General features: G+C 40.8%; 1 protein-coding gene across 1 annotated transcript in view; it reads left to right on the top strand.

Annotated features, from left to right (window-relative positions):
- The window catches only part of tox (thymocyte selection-associated high mobility group box), a gene marked incomplete at both ends in the record, with an annotated part of 92,530 nt that overhangs the window by 41,768 nt on the left and 25,762 nt on the right, over positions 1-25,000 (top strand). The window contains 3 exons of the mRNA XM_083653501.1: positions 3,077-3,361; positions 11,885-12,130; positions 20,346-20,579. Of these exons, the coding sequence (XP_083509627.1) occupies positions 3,077-3,361; positions 11,885-12,130; positions 20,346-20,579 (765 nt within the window). The remainder of the gene's footprint in view (positions 1-3,076; positions 3,362-11,884; positions 12,131-20,345; positions 20,580-25,000) is intronic.

Raw genomic sequence — 25,000 nt, forward strand, 5'->3', positions numbered from 1 at the left:
TGTCACGGTGACCCACAAAATGACGGAACCATCACCGGCAACATGCAATAAAATATACGAAATTGTAGGGGTAAGATAATTAAGATGAAGAGAGGAGATAAAGAGGAAATGGATAGATAGATAGATGGATGGATGGATGATGGATAGATAGATGGATGGATGGATAGATACATGTAGATCAGTTTTAAGATAAGAGTAGAGAAACGCCATCAAGAGAGAATGACAGAGCGAGAGAGGATGAGGTCAGGAGAAAGAGAGAGGGAGAGAGGGGAGGACAGAGAAGGAGAGAGAGAGAGATGGGTGTGGCTAGTCAAGCAGAAAAGGCTGTCAGTCTCTATAAAAGATCTCCTCTGTCAGATTAGTATGAGAAGGGTGTTCTCTAACGCTATCTCTCTCTCTCTCTCTCTCTCCTCCTCCTTTCTGCCTCGCTCTTTGTCTCTCTCTCTCTCTCTCTCTCTCTCAATCTCTCTCTCTTTCTCTCTCTCAATCTCTCATTCTCTCTATCTCTCTCCATCTCCCTCTTTGTTTCTCCCGCTCATTCGTCTTCGCTCCCAGAGTGATTCATGATCATATATGGGGACGGCTACTCATTTTCCATTGGCATCATGTCTGATCAGCGTTGATGTATTTTTACACACACAGGCCACGCCTGCCTGCGTAGTCTACCGTGCAAACGGCGCCTGTATGTTTACAACGACTGTGTTGTTCTACTGGTGGATGAGTGAATAAATAAATACATGAAGATGATTGTGATATTTCACAATGCTCCCTTTCCAGGCTGGGAATGTGGTGAGTGATAATTAGTCTGTGATAAGAGCTCTGGGTGGGGAAGAATGGCTGCTCTGGCATTCAATGACTTGAAGAGCCAGTTCAGAGCGACGACATTTTGAGCTAATGATGATGGGCAGTTTCTCCATCTATTCCTACTGACAGTAATGTTTTCGTGACACTTTAGTCTATAATATAATATCGTCCCCTACAGAGTGTAAGTCACACCCTCTCCAGTCCCCTACAGCAGAGGTTCTCAAATGTTTTTCAGCCAAGGACCCCTTACAAGATAGAAAATATACCGGAGACCCCCTCCCTTCTGATTTGTGATTTTGGGCTAAGGTTAATTGTTTCCACGGTAACGTGCCTGACTTTTAAATTGATTGGTTTGTTAGATTAGAATGTCATCCATTTTAGATTTAAAGCATTTTTTTTCTCTCCATTGAACTATGAAGCTTTTGCAAAACAAAACAAAAAGGTTTCCCAAAAACGTTTCGCTGACCCCCTGGCAAAGTGCAACAGACCCCTGGGGGTCCCCGGACCCCCATTTGAGAACCACTGCCCTACAGAGTGTAAGTCACACCCTCTGGGGCCGTATTTGACATGATGGAGATCCATAGCCTCGTTCAAACCGTCCGGGTCCGTGGTGCAAGCAAAACACTAATGAGGGTTTCCAACTTCCAATGATTGGAATTTGGAAACCCTCATTAGTGTGTTGCTTGCACCTGTGTTTACCCTGCCAATTTGACACAAAATGGCCCCCGTGAGAAGGGTCTATCGGCATCGGATCCAGTCAAATCCAAATCCACTCGGAAGAACGAGGAAATAACGTATTTCTGCCGAGAAACTCCGCTGTTTAATTGTCGTTATTGAGTCTATTTCTGCAATAACTGCACCTATGGCTGTTTAACTCGACGAACGTTGACGTTACTGCTCGAGGCAGAGAGCCACGGAGGCGGGCATTACTGTTTTGCCAGCGGCGTTCCTGATTGGTTACGATGTCGACTATGACACAGGTCCCTGATTGGCCCTTCTGCCTTGTGGATTCTGAAAGCGCCCGCCCCCGGGGCAGAGGCCAGACGGTCTCGTAGAACGAAACACAAATGTGAGTTCACGTGACCGGATTGTTTACCAGGCTAGGAGATCGACACCTGTCAATCAAAAATGTGAACTTTGATCTCAGACGACATTAAAATATTGTAGATGAGCAGATGGGGTAGTGACAGGCCTAGTCTCGCAGTAGCCAGCCGTAGATGTGATACATCTACGTCTGGAACACAACTCTGAATAGTGGTTAATAGGGCTGTGGCGATTCACTTATCTCCCGATTCGATACTATCACGATTCTTGGGTGCCGATTCGATTTATATTGCGATTCTTAAGTATTGCGATTCTACGATTATTGCGATTCGATATTACGATTTATTGCGATTTTTGTTTATTTTTTTCTTTTATTTTTTCAGTTTGTTTGCTTTTTTACACTAGATTAGAACATGGGAAAAGTTGAATCATACACTAGAGACTGTATATTATATATCATGAGTAGGGCTGGGCGATATAGTTAAAAACAGGGGCGGACTGGGATCATAATTCAGGCCGGGCATTAGATACCAAGCAGGCCAGGCCGATATGGGCCAACGCGCGTGAAATTTGGGCCGTTTGAAGCCAGATTTGGGCCGTTTGAAGTCCAATTTTACAATGAGATGCACCCACTTTAACCCTGAAGTGTAATTATTACTTCAGACTAACTAATAAAGTAATAAAACCACTAGTAAACCAGTAGGCGGCGCCTGGCCTGCTGTTCAGTGAGTGGCCTGACTGCAAGCACCAAAAAAAAAAAAAAAAAAAAAAAAAAAAAAAATTTTAAATTTGCGATTATCGATTCTGGAATAAAAGATCGATCCAAAAAATCGTGACATTAAAAATCGCGATACTTAGGTGAATCGATTTTTCCCCCCACCCCTAGTGGTTAACGCCTGCCCCCCAAGACAAAGAAAAGAGGCGTGACAGACATAAATTGACCAACCATGGACGGCATGCCAGACTTCCATAACAGTCCAGCCAATCAGATTCCGCCACACGCTTCGTGTCGGCGGAACCGGGAATTTGGACTTGTGATTCAGACCCTCCATTGCTGGAAGCATGCTGATGTAAGACGTTGTCTGAAACATGAGTTTGTCATTTGACTCAGTCTCCTCACTTCTCTCTCTCTCTCTCTGGCCCTCCAGTCATACTCAATGTCTCTCTCTCTCTCTCTGGCCCTCCAGTCATACTCAATGTCTCTCTCTCTCTCTCTCTGGCCCTCCAGTCATACTCAATGGGTGGCTTGGGTGACGAGGACTTCAACATCCCCCCCATCACTCCCCCAACCCTGCCGGACCACATGCTGCCCCCCCATCTCCCCCACGACGCCATCTCCGGACCCTACCACCCGATGCACCCCGCCTCCATCTCAGCGCCGCACCACCCCTACCAGCTGCAGGGAATGGACCTGCCCGGCATGCCCGGCAGCCAAGACGGCGGTGCTGTGTTGAACCAAGATGGCGGCACGTTCAGCCAAGATGGCGGCCCGATGAGCAGTACTCTGTCTGTGGTGAGTGGTAGCAAATACATGATGAGCAGTACTCTGTCTGTGGTGAGTGGTAGCAAATACATGATGAGCAGTACTCTGTCTGTGGTGAGTGGTATCAAATACATGATGAGCAGTACTCTGTGGTGAGTGGTAGCAAATACATGATGAGCAGTACTCTGTCTGTGGTGAGTGGTATCAAATACATGATGAGCACTACTCTGTCTGTGGTGAGTGGTAGCAAATACATGATGAGCAGTACTCTGTCTGTGGTGAGTGGTAGCAAATACATGATGAGCAGTACTCTGTCTGTGGTGAGTGGTATCAAATACATGATGAGCACTACTCTGTCTGTGGTGAGTGGTAGCAAATACATGATGAGCAGTACTCTGTCTGTGGTGAGTGGTAGCAAATACATGATGAGCAGTACTCTGTCTGTGGTGAGTGGTAGCAAATACATGAACATATGTCCATGTTATATCGTGTCTGTTTTAGTAGGGAGTCACAGGAAACATGGAAATGGGAGAGAATTGCGATGGGGTGCAACCAAAGCTGAAACACACCATGTCAGAAAAACATGAGCTTTAGTCTCCAAAGCCAACAAGTCACCCGACCCGGTTTAAAAAAAAGTCCCAGATTGCTGAAGACAATCCCATATTCCCATATGATTTGAATTCCCAGATGATACAATTCCCATATGATTTGGATTCCCAGATGATACAATTCCCATATGATTTGAATTCCCAGATGATACAATTCCCATATGATTTGAATTCCCAGATGATTTGAATTCCCATATGATTTGAATTCCCAGATGATTTGAATTCCCAGATGATACAATTCCCATATGATTTGGATTCCCAGATGATACAATTCCCATATGATTTGAATTCCCAGATGATACAATTCCCATATGATTTGAATTCCCAGATGATTTGAATTCCCATATGATTTGAATTCCCAGATGATTTGAATTCCCATATGATTTGAATTCCCATATGATTTGAATTCCCAGATGATTTGAATTCCCATATGATTTGGATTCCCAGATGATATATATATATATATTAGAGCCCGACCGATACTGGATTTTGGAGGCCGATGCCGATACCGATATTAGAGAGTAAAAAGATTCCGATATCGATATATCAGCCGATATTCTTATATTATATAATACACATTATATTACACAATTCTTTTGCAATGATCACTCAAATATCAAACACTTGACAAAGATATGCCTTGACATGACTTGAGATATGTAATGTAGGGGGTATATTTTACAGCTTATCAATAAACTTTATTGTCCAAAATGACATCACTGCAATGAAACAGTAAACTGAACTGGGAATTTAATAATTATAAATACCGTAACTAGAAATACAAAAACACAAATAGAACAAATATAAAATATAACTTGAATTAAGAAAAAAGATCAAATATACACAACATGCTGTCTATAACTTAAAAAATAAAAAATAAAAAAATATCGGCATATCGGCCAACATATCGGCCGATACCGATATATCGGTTATCGGCCAATATCGGCCGATAATATCGGTGGACCGATATATCGGTCAGGCTCTAATATATATATACATATACAGTACATATACATACATACATACATTCCTTCCCTGGACACAAACATTCACAGTTTGAACTGAGTGAAATTATTGTAAGTATTAATTAAACAAAACAAAAAATCTATCAGGCAAAGTTGACTGAGCACAACAGCCTACTTCACACTCATACTGAGACTGGGCCAGTCCACCAAAACAAAAGCTCTATCTCTCCCCTGTATATGGCCCGGGTCCATGTCCATGTTATTTGAAGGCCAATTATGGCAGATGGTTAATGATGTGACATTTTTCTTCATATTGAAAAATATTATTTCAAGTCTTCATTTCACAGTCAAGTGAAAATCATGCTTTCAGCTGGGACAGTCAGATGCTTGCCAGCCTGCCTTTTCTTACAGTAAAGAAATGAAAGCTAGACTTTAGTGTCATAGAAACGGTCATAGAAACCTGTCTCAGTATCTCAGTAATGGAGATTTCTCTCCGTTTTTTCACACTGAAACTTTCTCACGTCCCACTCGTGAGGTTTCATTCTTTCTCTTTCTGTATTTATGAACAAATCTACCATATGAAATGTCAGTACCAACTGACACAAGCTACATCTGTCTGAGACAGTTCAACACAATAAACACACACACCTTCACTGTATTTGTAGCTGAATCACAAGGTGATTAAACAAAACAATGTAGACTACGGTAATTATTTCCTCAACTTTGAAACTAATTCAAGAGCCGAATGTTTCGCTCCTATGTTTATTTGTGATTTAATCTGTCTGTGACTGTATAGCAGTGGAGGAGGCTACTTATTGTAGTGGCCCGCTGAATGTGGTGCAGAAAAGGTTGAAAGATTTATTCTTTCTTATTTTCTGTATTTGTCTTTCCCTACCTTCTCTCTCTCTCTGTCTCGGTATCTCTCTCTCTCTGTCTCTCTCTCTCTCTCTCTCTCTCTCTCTCTCTCTCTCTCTCTCTCTCTCTCTCTCTCTCTCTCTCTCTCTCCTCTCTCTCTCTCTCTACCTCACTTTAATATTCTCACTCTAACATCCATTTACTGCAAGCCCATGAATTATGGTTGCTTGGCAACCGTGCCTGGCTCGGCCGAGAGAGGGGGGAGGAGAGAGGGTTGGGGGCTGATAGAAAGATTCAAGTCTGTGTGTGTGTGTGTGCGTGTGCGTGCGTGTGTGTGTGTGTGTGTGTGTGTGTGTGTGTGTGAGTGTGTGTGTGTGTGTCGTGTGTGTGTGTGTGTGTGTGTGTGTGTGTGTATTACTCCTAGGATGCACGGCTGCTCTGTAGTCTGTACTAGATACATTTCAGATCTTGATTGCTTGCTTGATATATATATGGATGCTGTTTGATGGATATCAAGTGTTGGGATAGTGAACTTGATTTGGCCTGCTCTTTTGTGCTGGTGGTTTATTTCAAACTTGGTTTCAAGTAATAATCCACCACAACATATTCATATAACTAAATATCCATTTTGCTGCTGTCTATCAGTCACTGATATATAACACAATAGACCCTTTTCACAGGGGGGCCAGTTTGTGTCGAAAAGGCAGGGTAAACAAACACAGGTGCAAGCAAATCACTAATGAGGGTTTCCTACTTCCATGATTGGAAGTTGGAAACCCTCTTTAGTGTTTTGCTTGCACCTGTGTTTGCCCTGCCTTTCTGACACAAAATGGCCCCCGTGAAAAGGGTCTGTAGTGATTCAACCCATGTCCAGTTCATGGCAGCTTTTGCATTGTCTGTTCTAAACAGTCGGTGTCTGGTAGATCTTTTCTGGGGAAAATCCTCTGGTGCACAGGAAGCGATGCGTTTTACATTTGTTTGGAATAAACATAAGAAGAAGAACCAACCTCATTCACTGCCCCAATACTAAGGCTTTTGAATTGTAATACAGCATAGCACAGTGTCTAATCACCAGTGGGAGATTATTGTCTGAATAGTTTGAATGCAAATGTGTCCACTTTTGAGACTATTCTAAGTGTTTGAAAAAAAAGCATGAGTCTGCTTTTCGCTATTATCAGATTTAAAATTGTCCCTCTCGAGCAAGTCAGCTTTTCATCCAACCACAGTGGCAGATAACTACACAGTTCTGAGACGATAGAATTGGATGTAAAATGTGTAAGAGATAAAACATAGGAAACATATTCAAAGTGAAATTGCTCAGAGGAACAAAATAGATACATAAATTAATATATATATAAAAAAAGATGACAAATGAGAGAAATAAATTGGAATTAGATAAGAATAATTGTTTAAAAATGTGGTTTAGAAGTGACTTAAAAGATGATTTTGATTCATTTTTATTGTAAGTGGGAAATGAACATGACAGATGATGATGCCTGTAAACGACAATGTCATCTCTCAGTTCACATAAAACACGTGGCATTTATCAGTAAAACGAACGTTACACCATCCTTGGGTTTTGAAAGTGATTATGGGCGCTGAGAGTTCATTTTTCACGATTGGAGAATACATCTTTAAGATATACTGTAAACTAGTTATATATACAGTGTTTCCCACAGGATTTTGAGAATTTGTGGTGGGGGACCGCAGACCCCCTAGGGGGGTGCGGGGGCATGCCCCCCCGCAAGATTTTTTTAAACATTTTAAAGTAAAATGCATGAATTTGGTGTACTTTGAGAAAGCTTAAGAGCAAAATTAAAAGGCTAGATCTATGAAGAACATGTCATCATTACTGTGCTGTGGGTTTACAATGACAAACTAAATTTCTCCCTATAGGTCACCTACTCAACTTGCTTTGCCACTTTCGTGAAATGATAGAAGGCGAGGGGCCAGTTAATAAACAAACAATATAAATTTTTCTGTAGCGGATTGTAGGTTTTTGGGGTGTCAGCCGGAGTTTAGGCTGACAGTGTTGTGCACACCGGATAGTTAGTTAGGTTAAGTTAGTTGGGTTAAGTACATACATAAGTGCCTGGGTAGCGAGCAGATGGCGGTATTTGACAATTTAGCAGCTAAATCATAGATTATTGAAAGATATTCCATATTCCAGACTGAAATGCTATAACAGAAGTATTGGCCAGAATGACATGAACATTTTATTGGACACTTATTCAGCGGATATCTTGCATGTTGCGTTCAGGTGCACTGTAAAAAAAAAAAAAAAAAAAAAATTTTTTTTTTTTTTTTTTTTTTTTTTTTTTTTTTTTTTGGTCAACATCTTATTGTGGCGGTCCAAATATTATTGTGGCGGCCCGCCACAAATTCCTTTATGTATGGGAAACACTGATATACATATATATATATACTGTAAACTAGTTATACTGTATATAAAAAATATATATATATACTGTAAACTAGTTATATATAAATATATATATACTGTATATACTGTAAACTAGTTATATATAAATATATATATATACTGTAAACTAGGCCTTGTGGCAAATTTATACATGCTCTATAAATGTAAAATAAGCATACAAAATAGGATGGACAATGCTGATCCTCTGGTATTGACAAAGAAGAAAAGAAATGAGTTGATCCACATTTCAGTTTTGAGTGACTGCACCCTGTGGTTTGTGAATAGCAGCATTTGGATCATCATATTTCACCCAGAAAACTATGCAAACACCACAATGAGTGACATGGTCCTTTTACAAGGAGTAACCTAATTAAATTATATTTGCTTTATAATATTATTATGCTAATGTGCTAAGATTATTTATTACGCTAACATTCTATGCTTCAGTAATGTGTACGTCTGCTTATTTGCCTAGACAAATGCATGCCATGACAAATGCATGCCTTTTAGCTTACATGTATGTGATGTTAAATTAATGTTCCATAGATAATCAATCATAGGCTTACCTTATCATCTCTACAGTATAAAATAATACATTCAAATATTGCGTGTTTCATTGTTTCAAAATATTTCATTTTCACAAATGAAAAATAATATAAAATAGATACAGATACTTTGTAGCTGGGTGCTGGACTTGATCAGAGTTTAAAGAGGGGGGGGGGGGGGGCAGCGCACGGCAATATTATAATGGAAATGGCACCTATGAAGGCGTAATACCAGTGTGTACTAAAAGCAAGAAAGAACAGATATCAATGTGTACAGCAGTGCTTTTCATATAGAAACCCAGTCATAATAACCACACCTATGTGAAGACACAAGGCCACTATGATGAACCATGAACCACAGCTCTTTTCCTTCACATGAGTCAGTACGCACTGCAGTGTGAGAGCTACTCATCAGGGTTTTCCCTTGCTCTCCTTCTCTTTGGTCACCCTGCCTATTTCTCCCTGACCACCTAAAGGAAAGTGTGAGCTCTATCTCTCCACTGTAGAGTCCTACAGCTCCCTATTGCGTCTTAGAGAACCCAGTCAGAGATGTTACCACGCAGGCCAGTGGAAATCCTGCCTATCAATGATAACTGAACATTTCCCATTCACCGTTCACCTCGTGCAAATCTCATGATTACACTGCATTTTGTCCTACTGACAGCAAACACGTTCATTCATTATTATTCATGGCTTCCCTCACTCCGTCAAACTGAGATGTGCTCATGTTATTTAAATTTGTTCGGCAGAAACTCATATCTTGATTTTCCCTGGAATTCATCTCGTTTTTACATTTGACAGTGTATTGTCGTGTTAGCTTGGCTTGGTGCTCCCCGGGTCTTAAAACAGTTCCTATTATGAGCAGGTTAATGTATGCTGTCAAAAACAGTACAAAAATAAATCAATAAAATGATAATACTAGGGGGTGGAAGGTTTCTAAAGGATAACGGCAATGTCATTTTTCCGATATGAGATGTAACCCGGTCTTCTTAACCCAACCAACTCCGCACAACGCCAGTTATTATTCAACATTTCTACCAGTAAGCACGTCAACCTGAAACCCATCTCCATGTCAGAGAGATGTCAGTCGTGTTCCATCTCAATACCACAGCGGTCTACTCAGAGGGCGCTACCAGTAACCGCTAACGTGCTCCAGAGGGGGGCAACTCGCACACCAAACCACATCCGTTATTATTCAACGCTTACGAACAGGAAACCCTAAATACGTGCGTCCATATTTGTTCTTCTTAGGTGTGGATGTTCTTAATCTGAGGGTGTCAGTAACAGGTTTTGTTTTCCTGAGAAAAGAGCAGAATGTCACACAAGCACTGACTCGGTACTAGGAAAGTTCAGACTGAACGACTGGCCATGTATTACTGAATTAGTGTTTGTGTCCCATCAAGAACCTGGGAGCCAGAGGATCACACACTACTGTATTATTATTATTATTATTATTATTATTATTATTATTATTATTATTATTATCTAATAATAATGATAATAATAATAATAATAAAAACGTTGCTCCGTGGTACAGACAGTTCACATTTACATTACAAATGTATTTTGACATTGATAACATTACTGAAGAATTTTGTATGAAACTTCTGTCAATTAATTTGTAATTGCATAATTATTTGGATTGATTCAGGCCATTTTCCTCCAAATAAAATTGTATAGCAACTTTTGAAGAGTTGGGATTTATCATCCTGTCCATTCCCTTTTTCATCCTCTTTGTGCTAAAGCTACATTGGCATTAAAGTATTTTGGTTGATTTATGTGTTTTCCACAGTCACAGACAGTTTTCTTTATATGATATATTCTATATTCACATCAAGAAGTCATAAGAGTGACTCAATTTACTAAACGGTTTCAACAGGAGAAAGAAAGAGAAGAGGTGAAAGGAAACGAGAGGAAGGGTTGAAGAAAGAGTAGAAGGCAAGAGATGAACCTCTTGTGCTTTTCTGACAACAGCACTGCTGATGCCACCGTGATGTTGCAGTGGAACAGCCTTATTGGCGCAGAATCAGATGACATTACATTACGTCATTTGGCAGACGCTTTTATCCAAAGCGACTTACAATAACACATTTTTGTCAGCAATAGAGCAATCAACTATGGAGCACAGTCTATGACAACTACAACTTCTGAAGGAACAGTGGTACAAGTTTAGGTTAGTGATACAAGTTTAGTATTTTTTTTTTGAAAGAGAGATAACGAAGTTAGATCAAGAAGGGCCCAGATGGAGCCTGAAAAGGTGTGTCTTTAGTCTTGTGTGCGACTATACAAACATATAACGTTGAAATTGAACACCAACGGCTATCCAGCTCGCAAAACTGACTGGAGGGGGCGGGGGGGGGGGGGGGGGGGGGGATTAGAAGATTCTACCGTTTCCAGTCACACCTGTCATCTTAGCCAGGTGTGGCACGAGGCCTCACTGGGACACCTGTTAGCATGTTGTATCAGATGAGATGACAGGTGAGGCAGAGAGAGAGGAAAGAAGCCAGGGATGTGTTAGGAGAAGAAAATTAAAATGATAAATTCATGAATAGCAGTTGAATAATCAAGTGTAAGCCTGGCTGTACCTGTCTTTACTAAATTCACTGAATAGTGGCAAATCACTCAAGAAGTGTTACACTACTTGTCGTTGTCAGTCAGTGTCCGTGAACAGATAATCATTACAAATGATACCATTTTACACTTGAATGTCATATTAAACCCAAGACTCTGGGTTCTATCGAGCTATGATATCAAATTAGAGACACTTAATAGAAAGAGCATATTTCCATAAAAAAAAAAAGCCAAATGATATGATGAATAGTGATGGAAACACATTGTCAAATAAATAATGACCCGTTCATTCTAACCAACCGTATGTGGTCGTATGTAAAGAACACTTTCTCCATGACGTGAGCTGCACAACAAATACCAACCCAGTGCCAGGTCCACACACACACACACACACACACACACACACACACACACACACACACACACACACACACACACACACACACACACACACACACACACACACACACACACACACACACACACACACACACACACACACACACACACAGGTCCTATGATCACTGGATCACCACAGCATATCATCACTAAAGAGTTTACTACCATCACTTCCTGTCTTTGCACAGATGCAGCAGATGGTGAACTCTGATTCACGGTTCACCAGCAGCCAGCAGCCAATAGAAGCAGCCCTTGGACCCAGGAGCCAATCGGGCCTGGGCCAGCAGAGTCAGCTGACCACTATCAACCAGTCCCAGCTGGGGCTGAGTGGGAACTCCGTTACCCACAATTCCCCGTCGCCTCCGGGAAGCAAATCGGCCACACCCTCCCCCTCCAGCTCAGCACACGAGGATGACAATGATGACACACTCAGGGTAATGCACACACACGCACGCGCACACACACACACACGCGCACACGCACACACACACACACACACACACACACACACACACACATACATACATACTGTACATACATATAGAGCCATATGAAATCTGCATTCACGGAATCGCAGACGGAATTGCGCAATTGACCAATAAAAATGGAATCTACTGTAAAACGTGGAATACTGCAGAATTTGCCATAATTGGGCTGAAATTCAATAATGTTAATAAGGTGACGTCACACACACTCATCTCTCCCTCTCTTCCACACACAGCTGCCTGCCCTTACAGTGGACTCATCTGCAGTAACGTAACTATAGTTAACGAGCGCATTAACAAGCGCATTCCCCACAATAGTCGGTGACAACATGTGCAGAGACAATAATATGGACATGTCAATAACCCTGTCTGAAGTGTGCGTGAAGTAGCCTACATAACGTTAGCGTTAGATGTCAGCTGTGAATGATTCTGCCTCATTAGACCTTCTCACTTACATATTCTATTTAATTCTGTTATGTTGTTCGTTTAAAACGTTAGCATAACGTTAACTACTTGCAGACGTCTTGATCACGTTAGCTCAATGACTGTTTAAATACTTTGTAGACGCAGTTATCAGTGTGGTTCATGTTACTTTCCTTCCTAGTCAAAGCCTTCCGACCGTAGTCTAGATGGCAACAGAGAATGAAAGATGAAATATCCACTTTTGCACATGATGAAGCTGGAAAAGTTTCCTTTGTGGCTGTGTATTCTTATTCACTTGACACATGCCGTTTTTACACAATTTCCTCTTTCTCTAGTAGACTCACCTTGACCCATGTCAAGTTAGCAAAGATAAACACCACCACTTCCTGTTATAACTTTAAAAATAAAATATTTTAAGCATTTTCTGATGTTTGAAGTGAATGTTTTGTTCACAGTTGTTTTTTCTTTACTTGAAGCACACAATGAGAAGTTTAAAAGCACTTAACAAAAAAAAAGTATAGAATGTTTTGTACAGTCATCTATTGTAATTCTGACTTGAAGCACTTGTTAAGAATAGTGCATTGTTGTGTAAATTGTAGGGGTGGGGGAAAAAATCGATTCACCTAAGTATCGCGATTTTTAATGTCACGATTTTTTGGATCGATCTTTTATTCCAGAATCGATAATCGCAAATTTAAAAAAAAAAAAAAAAAAAAAAAAAAAATTTTTTTTTTGTTTTTTGTTTTTTGGGTGCTTGCAGTCAGGCCACTCACTGAACAGCAGGCCAGGCACCGCCTACTGGTTTACTAGTGGTTTTATTACTTTATTAGTTAGTCTGAAGTAATAATTACACTTCAGGGTTAAAGTGGGTGCATCTCATTGTAAAATTGGACCCAAATCTGGCTTCAAACGGCCCAAATTTCACGCGCGTTGGCCCATATCGGCCTGGCCTGCTTGGTATCTAATGCCCGGCCTGAATTATGATCCCAGTCCGCCCCTGTTTTTAACTATATCGCCCAGCCCTACTCATGATATATAATATACAGTCTCTAGTGTATGATTCAACTTTTCCCATGTTCTAATCTAGTGTAAAAAAGCAAACAAACTGAAAAAATAAAAGAAAAAAATAAACAAAAATCGCAATAAATCGTAATATCGAATCGCAATAATCGTAGAATCGCAATAATCGTGAATCGCAATATATATCGAATCGGCACCAAAGTATCGTGATAGTATCGAATCGGGAGATAAGTGAATCGGCACAGCCCTAGTAAATTGATTGTTATATCTTAAATTGTGGACATTTATTTATCCCCACGTATTAGACACTATTTCTGATGGTAAATTGAGCGTAAAAAGCAAAACACAGAATTCAGAAAAATTAAAACGGAATTTTTTTTATTTGGGAAAAAATTTAATGGAATTTGGAAAAAAAAAAAACGGATTTCATATGGCTCTAATACATACATGCACACACCACACACCTGTTTACTATGAGTTAGAGTCACATCTCACTGGGCTGTAGCATCAATTTGCACTGTGCGTGCTTTGTGTGTCTTTGTGTACTCGTACATGCGTGTCTTTGTGTGTGTGTGTGCGCGTGTGTGTGCGTGCGTGCGTGCGCGCGCGTGTGTGTCTGTGTGCATGTGTGTGTGCGCGTGTGTGCATGTTTGTGTGTCTGTGTGTGCGTGCGCGCGTGTGTGTCTTTGTGTGTGTGTCTTTGTGTGTGTGTGTGTGTGTGTGTGTGTGTGTATAGACAGTGGAGAGTTGTTATGTTAATGTTATGTGTCATAATACTGTAGCTTCATTCTCCATGCATAGTAACTAGATGGAAATGAGCTCCCTCACTGTTCGCTGGCCTCCCCCTCTGCACTCAACTGACTCATCATATTCTTGGGAAATGAAACCATCAGATTACTGATGAATATGATTTAGCAGCATTGTCCTGGCTTCTCTATAGAGCTACGAGTAGCCTTCATACATGTACATGGTTCTCTATAGAGCTACGAGTAGCCTTCATACATGTACATGGTTCTCTATAGAGCTACGAGTAGCCTTCATACATGTACATGCTTCTCTATAGAGCTATGAGTAGCCTTCATACATGTACATGCTTCTCTATAGAGCTACGAGTAGCCTTCATACATGTACATGCTTCTCTATAGAGCTACGAGTAGCCTTCATACATGTACATGCTTCTCTATAGAGCTACGAGTAGCCTTCATACATGTACATGCTTCTCTATAGAGCTACGAGTAGCCTTCATACATGTACATGGTTCTCTATAGAGCTACGAGTGGCCTTCATACATGTACATGCTTCTCTATAGAACTACGAGTGGCCTTCATACATGTACATGCTTCTCTATAGAGCTACGAGTAGCCTTAAATCATACATGTACATGGTTCTCTATAGAGCTACGAGTAGCCTTAAATCATACATGTACATGCTTCTCTATAGAGCTACGAGTAGCCTTCATACATGTACATGGTTCTCTATAGAGCTACGAGTGGCCTTCATACATGTACATGCTTCTCTATAGAACTACGAGTGGCCTTCATACATGTACATGGTTCTCTATAGAGCTACGAGTAGCCTTAAATCATACATGTACATGGTTCTCTATAGAGCTACGAGTAGCCTTAAATCATACATGTACATGCTTCTCTATAGAGCTATGAGTAGCCTTAAATCATACATGTACATGGTTCTCTATAGAGCTATGAGTAGCCTTAAATCATACATGTACATGCTTCTCTATAGAGCTACGAGTAGCCTTCATACATGTACATGCTTCTCTATAGAGCTACGAGTAGCCTTAAATCATACATGTACATGGTTCTCTATAGAGCTACGAGTAGCCTTAAATCATACATGTACATGGTTCTCTATAGAGCTACGAGTAGCCTTCATACATGTACATGCTTCTCTATAGAGCTATGAGTAGCCTTAAATCATACATGTACATGCTTCTCTATAGAGCTACGAGTAGCCTTCATACATGTACATGCTTCTCTATAGAGCTACGAGTAGCCTTCATACATGTACATGCTTCTCTATAGAGCTACGAGTAGCCTTAAATCATACATGTACATGGTTCTCTATAGAGCTACGAGTAGCCTTAAATCATACATGTACATGGTTCTCTATAGAGCTACGAGTAGCCTTCATACATGTACATGGTTCTCTATAGAGCTACGAGTAGCCTTAAATCATACATGTACATGGTTCTCTATAGAGCTATGAGTAGCCTTAAATCATACATGTACATGGTTCTCTATAGAGCTACGAGTAGCCTTAAATCATACATGTACATGGTTCTCTATAGAGCTACGAGTAGCCTTAAATCATACATGTACATGGTTCTCTATAGATCTACGAGTAGCCTTAAATCATACATGTACATGGTTCTCTATAGAGCTACGAGTAGCCTTAAATCATACATGTACATGGTTCTCTATAGAGCTACGAGTAGCCTTAAATCATACATGTACATGGTTCTCTATAGAGCTACGAGTAGCCTTAAATCATACATGTACATGGTTCTCTATAGAGCTACGAGTAGCCTTAAATCATACATGTACATGCTTCTCTATAGAGCTACGAGTAGCCTTAAATCATACATGTACAGGGACGGCTGGTATCAGTGGGCTAGGGGGGCTAAGCCCCCCCTATCATTTCCAATAAAATGAGAATATTATTATTATTATTTATTCTCTACTTAAATTACATTAAACAAACTTAGAATTGGTTGTTTTATGTTGGTGGAACCTATTAGAGCAGCAACAGCGCCATCTATAGTCACAAGAAAATCATTGCAATGGGCTAGTTTTGCTGAGCCCAAACACACTCCCCTCAGCCTTCAATCACCTTCGTTATAAGTGATTGACAAGTGTCTGGCACGTCCCCCTTGAGCTGCGGCCGTCTACGGGCCATTTGGGCTAAACTCGGACAGCCCATGGTTCAGCCCACCAGGGCCGACCTGCCACTGACTTGACAACCAATGACAGCTCGAATATGACATGCACACACTACAAGTGAGAATCAGGAAATGGCGCTGAGGTGGACTACTTTCTCATTCATTTTCCTTGATGTCTGACGGGGGGAAATTATAAGTGAAGAGTCCAAGGAAAGGGACAAAGACAAAATCGTAAGTTTTGTGTTACGTGGGCACTGGGCACAACAGCTGTAGCTCGTTAAACATCAAAGGGAAAAGACGTGAACATCTCTCTCTCTCTCTCTCTCTCTCTCTCTCTCTCTCTCTCTCTCTCTCTCTCTCTCTCTCTCTCTCCTCTTGTGGTCTGATAAAGACAATCTGTTTGGGAATGTGTTGGTTTTGCATATCTACTAGGGATGTCAACGGTTAACCGTTAATCGATTAACCGTCGCTAACGTCGTTGTTCGGTTATTGCTGTCGGTCTATCAGTTAATATTAAAAAAAAAAAAAAAAAAATTTTTTTTTTTTTTTTTTTTTTTTGGTCTATTTACTCAATGAGCTCATGCCCAAACAAGGCGTGTCTATTTAGATGCTGAAATGTTAATGCTTTTTGTGTTAGAAATTCTAACACAAAAAGAATTTGTGTTGAAATGTTGATGCTTTTTGTTAATGCTTGTTAATGCTTTTTGTGTTAGAAATTCTAACACAAAAAGCATTAACATTTCAGCATCTAAATAGACACGCCTTGTTTGGGCATGAGTTCATTGAGTAAATAGACAAAAAAAAAATTTTTTTTTTTTTTTTTTTAATATTAAAAAATTATGAATTAACCGATAGGTTAATCGATTATTAGCGTCGGTTAATCGAAAGTGAAATTAACCGAAAATTGACATCCCTAATATCTACCTAAGAGAAGGTATTGCTCAGTCTGCTATTATTGGTAGCCGCTTGATATGGAGAAGGCGCTGCTTTTTGTATTCTTGAAGTGGATACTAACCAATATCTTGTATTACAGTATAACTGTATTTGTTAATTTGCCACTGCCATCACCCTGTGTGGTGTTCCTTTTTTTGTACACATTATTGTGGCAGTTTTGTAACTGTTTACCAGCATCTGACTGCATTATTAGTGTTTATATCCTTTTGTACTCTGTATTTATGTGGACATAAATTAATCATTTAAATGTGTGTGTGTGTGTGTGTGTTGTGTGACAGAGAGTGATAGCCTACAGAAAGTTTTGCATCAGGCAATTCTTATAGCCTACTACTTAGTGTTGTTTGTTGCTGTAATTTGGTATCTCGGAGGCTGCTGTTGCTGCAGCATGAGCTATTGGTTATAATTTTTTAGCCCCTCCACCCAATATCACCACCAGCCGTCACTGTACATGTACATGGTTCTCTATAGAGCTACGAGTAGCCTTACATCATACATGTACATGCTTCTCTATAGAGCTACGAGTAGCCTTAAATCATACATGTACATGGTTCTCTATAGAGCTACGAGTAGCCTTAAATCATACATGTACATGGTTCTCTATAGAGCTACGAGTAGCCTTAAATCTTACATGTACATGGTTCTCTATAGAGCTACGAGTAGCCTTAAATCATACATGTACATGGTTCTCTATAGAGCTACGAGTAGCCTTAAATCATACATGTACATGGTTCTCTATAGAGCTACGAGTAGCCTTAAATCATACATGTACATGGTTCTCTATAGAGCTATGAGTAGCCTTAAATCATACATGTACATGGTTCTCTATAGAGCTATGAGTAGCCTTAAATCATACATGTACATGGTTCTCTATAGAGCTACGAGTAGCCTTAAATCATACATGTACATGCTTCTCTATAGAGCTACGAGTAGCCTTCATACATGTACATGCTTCTCTATAGAGCTACGAGTAGCCTTACATCATACATGTACATGCTTCTCTATAGAACCTTCATACATGTACATGCTTCTCTATAGAACCTTCATACATGTACATGCTTCTCTATAGAACCTTCATACATGTACATGCTTCTCTATAGAGCTACGAGTAGCCTTCATACATGTACATGGTTCTCTATAGAGCTACGAGTAGCCTTCATACATGTATATGGTTCTCTATAGAACCTTCATACATGTACACGGGCAACATTATGAGTCGAGGTCATATTGGTTTCAGCGGGGAGGCGGATTAGGAAAGCTCAGTGGATTATAATATGATGAAAATGTTGATTATAGACAGTTCATAATGTTATCCCTGTATCATGGCCTTATTGTAGGCTCCCTGTTTTAGTATCCTTGAATTTCTCTATAATTTAATTCACGAGAAATTATCCCCATTATAAGAATGGCTATGCTAATCAATATCATTGGTTTCACTCTATCTCTATAGAATTATATACTAAATCAATACAGCTCCCTGGGGCAGAAATGTATCTTGTGGGGGTTCATGGCTTACTAGATATAATTTGAGAACTACTGGGAACCTAGATTAAAAACCAGAGGCTCGAGAATAATCTGTATCCTCTGTTAAATCACCTCTTAAAAATAAATGTATTTTGTTTATTCTTTTGTTATTTCCTTGTGTGTGTGTGTGTGTGTGTGTGTGTGTGTGTGTGTGTGTGTGTGTGTGTGTGTGTATCATCCCCATTACGTTGCAAATGTATTTTGTAAATTCAATAGTGCTGAGAGGGAGATTGAATTTCAAACAACCAATTGTTCATAGCACTCTGAAAAGCATGTGCGTATCTGTCTGTGGTGTGAAACTGTGGAATAAATTACCTGACGAGATCAAAGAAAGTAAAAATCTTGTGCAATTCAAAAAAAAGTATAGAAACATTATTCTGGAGAAGTATAGACGTGATGGTACATAATCAGGACTTATGGGTCACTTGTATTTCCTGTAGTAAGTTTGGTATTAGCTATGTATGTGTAATTATATGTGGTAGGTAGCCTATGTGTGTATAGGCATGTATGAATAATTAGGAGCATGTGCTATTTGTGTGTGTAAACCAATGCATGTATGTATCCATGTGTATGCATATGTACTGCATATGTTTACATATAACGTAAAGGAAAAAGGGTAAGGGCATTTAATAAGCTAGCTAGCTTCAGCCCTAAAACCCTTTCGGTCAGCCTTATGTATCTTTTGTTTTCTTCTGTTTTTTTTTCCTATTCTGTGAATATTCTTTGCTTTCTGATCGAAATAAACTAACTAACTAACTAACTAACTATAAATACAGATTTTTAGGGATGCACCGATGTGAAAATGTTGGCCGATATCGATAAGCGATATTAACATTGCTGTTGTGGCCGATAACCGATATTTACCGATGTCGATATGATCTGTATAAAAACACATTTCTATGATAATCACATTTTGTACATACTGAAAAACACATGTAAACACTGTGAATTTGAAAAAGTTGTGCATTTCTTTATTTCCAAAACATTTGAAAAAGCCCATAAATCATAGATTTATCACGTTTCCTCTCAATGGGAACATTTTGGCTGATACCGATAACCGATATTAACATTGCAACATCGGACAGATATGTTAAAAAATGATTAACATCTGCCGATACCAATATGATCACCGATATATCGTGCATCCCTACAGATTTTTATTTGAGCATAATTGTGACTGTTCTTCATTGAAATCAAGGGGCACAACTAGCAACAACTAGCTTGTCCCTTGCTTTCAGTATGACATGCTATGTAGCCCTGCTAACAAGCCGTTTTGGGGCAACTTGCTCCATACATCCATCCATCCATCTTCCCTCAATATAAACCCCCCTCTCGTCCTCTTAGCAGGGTATGGGAGGGGAGAAGCGCCCAGCAGTGGTGGACCCCCCTAAGAAACCCAAAACACCAAAGAAGAAGAAGCGCAAGGACCCCAACGAGCCGGTGAAGCCCGTATCGGCCTACGCCTTGTTCTTCAGGGACACCCAGGCCAACATCAAGGCCCAGAACCCCAACGCCACCTTCGGGGAGGTATCGAAGATCGTGGCCTCCATGTGGGATGGCCTGGGGGAGGAACAGAAACAGGTAGATCCTCTCTCTGTGTATCTGTGTGTCAGCCTGTCCTTCACAGTTATTTATAGTAGTATCCAGCATATCTGTGTCTGTACCTGTGTCACTTCTCATACTTGTATGGGAGCCAGGCAGGTAGGCAGTGATGTAGTGAAGGTGCAGCAGCTAGGGTGCGCTTGAGCTACCCCTGGAATCTGCCAAGCTCCCCCAAAGCACCCCCTGGAATTTTCTTTGGAGAAGAAACTTATGAAAACTTAGGATACAGAATGAATATAAGAAGGCTAATCACCTTATGTAGCCCCGCCCACTTGACCCATTGTGTCACGACTTCCTCAAAATGCCCACTGTTTATCCTGCTCTAACTGGTCTGACTCACCTGGTCAAACCTAGTTTGACTCGCATATGAGTCAGACCAGGTTTCTGAGTCACAGGAAGTGTAAACGCAATCAGAACTTCCAATTGTGTCCACACTTCCTGTTAGTCTCTCAAGCCAGACTGTCTCTTCTACATTAGGTGAATACTATACAACTGGAACTCATACTGTATCTAATTTAATGCCTGTCTAACTGGGACTGGTAAATTGATGTAAATTCCCTGCACATTAATGCCTATTTAACTTAGCCTGTAAATTTCATGTACATTCAATGTAAACTCTTATCTAACTCTGACTGTAAATTCATGTAAATCCACTGCCTATTTAACGTATATATATATTTTTTTTCCATATTTTATTTTAGATTTTTCATAACAATAACAAGACAAAGAAACATGCTCAGACACACACACATACACACACAAAAACAAACCAACAAAACAAAAAACATTAAGGTACATAGCTACCAGCCGCATAATGTGCTTATGTGCTCATGAGAAATGTGCCTGAGATCCCAGGCAAGGGGTCCATGAGAGAGCAGTCAGGCGAATCATCCGTCACCTCTAACCTCATCAAGGTAGGCTAAGAATGGATCCCAAATGGTTGAAAACTTATGAAGTGAGTTGGTCCTCAGGAACCTAAGTCTCTCCATCCTTATAACAGAGGTCATGTCGGCCAACCACAATTGGAAAGAAGGTGACTTCCATTCCTTCAAAAAGTTTTTTGGCAACAATTGTCCCCTGTGTCAGAGACTGCTGCACAGCTGTAGGGAAGTTCAATCAGGAGAGACTAGAGACCAAAGGATGAATAAAGTGATATTTATTACAATAAAGTGAATAATTTACTACAGAAAGAATGATGAGAATAAAGTATTGTTATTAGTCTTTGGCGGTTAGACACCGCAGGGAGATCTTGAGAGAGCTGCACCAGCCCAGATCAGCATCCAGATATATCCCCCTGCAGTGTCTAGATACTGGTGGTGCTGGTGATCTCCTTCTGAGACTGATGAGACTCTTCCGACTGAAGAATGGGATAGGTCTGCGATGACCGGGAGGAGAAGGGGAGGAGGAGGGTGCGAGCCTGACAGCAGCGATGATTGAGAGGCTGAATGAGACAGAAACAAGCATATTTAAGGAACCCGCCTCCAAGCAATTGGCTTACGACTGGGTTGTGGAGCAACGTGATAGGCTTACACTGGAGGTGCGTAGGGTGAGAGGTGATGAGAGCAGTGATGTGACACTATGCAATTGGTTAACAGAGACTGGGCGGCAACCAGCTGATTGTTCATTGAAACCCGGAAATTGACAGCTTATTATGATCTTGTGAGTAGATTGAAGAGTGGAGATATAAAGTGAATTAAGGAAGTGTAAAAGATATTATAGTCTTCCTGCTTGAACTTACGTTGAGAACTACATTTCAGAGAGGACTCCGAGCAGCCGAAGATTATTTAACGTATATTTAACTCAGTCTGTAAATCTCATGTAAATCCAACGTAAATTCATATTTATCATCCACAGAACACTTCACCACTCATGTACATATTGTATTGACTCGATTTGATTCGATTTGATTGCACTTGCAACCTTGCGATTGCCGTTAGTTATCTTCCTACTTCTTATCCCTGTATATCGATATAACTGCTACGCTGCATACAGACACTAAGACAAATTCCTCGTATGTAACTTGCATACTGTGGCAATAAAAGTGAAAAATTCTGATTCTGATTCTGATTCTGAAATATACAAAGTGTATTATTATTTGCATCTTCATAACATTACACCTTGATAACAATGGAAACCGTATTTAGTGGCACTGTGCCAGAAAAACAGTGTGACCCTGAGAGAGGAAGATAAGGTACCGTAAATTCCGGACTATAAGCCGCGGCTTTTTTCCCGTTTTTTGGCCCCTGCGGCTTATATAACGGTGCGTCTTATCTATGGATTTTTTCAGAGAAAAAAAAAAAAAAAAAAAAAAAATCTCTCTTTTTTAGCACTCTTTCTAACTATAAATCCACTTCTGTTTTAATTTCCTCTCTTGCCCTCTTTTCACCACACCGCGGACACTGTGTGCACTGTAAAAATAAACAACGGTGGTGTTGTGTTATGTTGTTTTGTTGAAATGTTGTAATACGGTAAATGGGAGCTTCCTCAAACAGCCATCTCTTCCCGACAATCCCCTCTGTGCGTGACCACTTACATATGGTAATTACGGTAAGCAAACGGCCACTCGGGCAACAACTCCCTCCCCCGACTACCAGGAGAAAATCACAAACTTCGGCGAATTCACACAAAGGAAGATCAAGGAATATTCACAACAAGACGAGCAGTAGAAGCAACACTCTCACTTACCATGGGGAAGGTACGCAGAAATTCACACGAGGCAGCTTTCAAGTTGAAAGCAGTCAATCTCGCATTAAAAGAGAGCAGCCGCCGATCAAACAGAGCAGCCGCGCGTAACCTGGGCAAAAGGGACTGTCCGTCCGGGGGAGAACTACTGAACAACTCCCTCCCGACTATCAGGAGAAAATCACAAACTTCGGCGAATTCACACAAAGGAAGATCACGGAATATTATAGGAGTGTGAAAACATCCACAATTACCAACGGGTTCCAAAACGCTGGACTGCTGCGGGATGAAGAGGATGACGCCACGGGGACTGCCCCCTAGTCCGATACCTCACGAGTCCGATACCTCACGAGTCCGACACCTCATGGTTTTGGGTTAGGGTCTGGGGGAGGTTAGGTTTAGGCGTGGGGGTGGGAGAGGTTAGGTTTTGGGTTAGGGTCTGGGGGATGTTAGGTTTAGGCGTGGGGGTGGGAGAGGTTAGGTTTTGGGTTAGGGTCTGGGGGAAGTTAGCCTCTTTTTTCGGACTCGTGAGGTGTCGGACTCGTGAGGTATCGGACTCGTGCCATGGCACCTGAAGGAGAGAGGAGAGTGGTTGACGAAGCCACCCTGAACCTGTTCGTTTCCGACACTGAAGATGAGGACTTTGGTGGTTTCAGTACGCAGGAAGAAGAGGAAGACGAGGATTAGTGACTTGACTTCTCTGGTTACAGGTTTGCTGCACATATACGGTAGCCTATTGTTGTGTGATTTTGTCTGGGGATTAGTGACCTGACTTTTGTTTTGTTTTGTTGAAATGTTAATAAATGGGAGCTTCCCCAAACAGCGATCTCTTTCCCGACATTCCTCTCTGTGCACGAACCCTTTCATATGGTAATTAAACATCAAAACACCCGCGGCTTATAGTCCGGTGCGGCTTATAGAAGAAAAAAATAGTCAATTTTGGTCCCGCGGCTTATACACCGGTGCGTCTTATAGTCCGGAATTTACGGTAAATGTTTCTGTTTTGGGGAAATAGTGAGCGAAACATTTGAACCACATTCCATTTGATATGAATAAAAGCATAGACATAATTCTTGTTTTCTGACTCGGGGGCGGGGTCAGATAGCATGTGTGACTGCGGTGAAGAGGACGGCTGCTGCTCGCACCGTGTCTCCAAACGCTCACCGTGTACGTCTGTCATAGCGAGCGCATCATTATTACTCAGAGGCATCCTGTCCAATTGCCTATTAACACCTTGAATCTGTCGGATTTATAGGTGTCAAACTGGGTCTCTGCTAAAAGACGGTAAAGGGTAAAAGATTTTAACATCAATCAATAAATCTTTACCGCATTCATTTTGAGACATTCGTACCATTACCATAAACAAATGAGACCAGAGAAGATTGGCAGCCTCTATAGCCACTATAGAGGTTCTCAAATGTTTTTCAGCCAAGGACCCCTTACAAGATAGAAAATATACTTTGTGATTTTGGGCTAAGACGCCTTTATCCAAAGCAACTTACAATAGTGCATTTTGTCAACACTCAACAGTAGTGAAATCAATTGTGCAACACAGTCGGCATCAGACTCTTGAGCCCACGTAGAGGAGGAAGGGCGATGCGAGGTTTGGAACCTGACCATAGATTACAGCTACAGAGGAGCAGTCTGGTGTACTGCTCTGTTAGGCGAGTACCAATGTCTTGAATTGGATGCGTGCCAAGATGGGAAGCCAGTGAAGG

The sequence above is a fragment of the Poromitra crassiceps genome, assembly GCF_964638095.1.
Source record: "Poromitra crassiceps genome assembly, chromosome: 17".
Lineage (NCBI taxonomy): Eukaryota > Metazoa > Chordata > Actinopteri > Beryciformes > Melamphaidae > Poromitra > Poromitra crassiceps.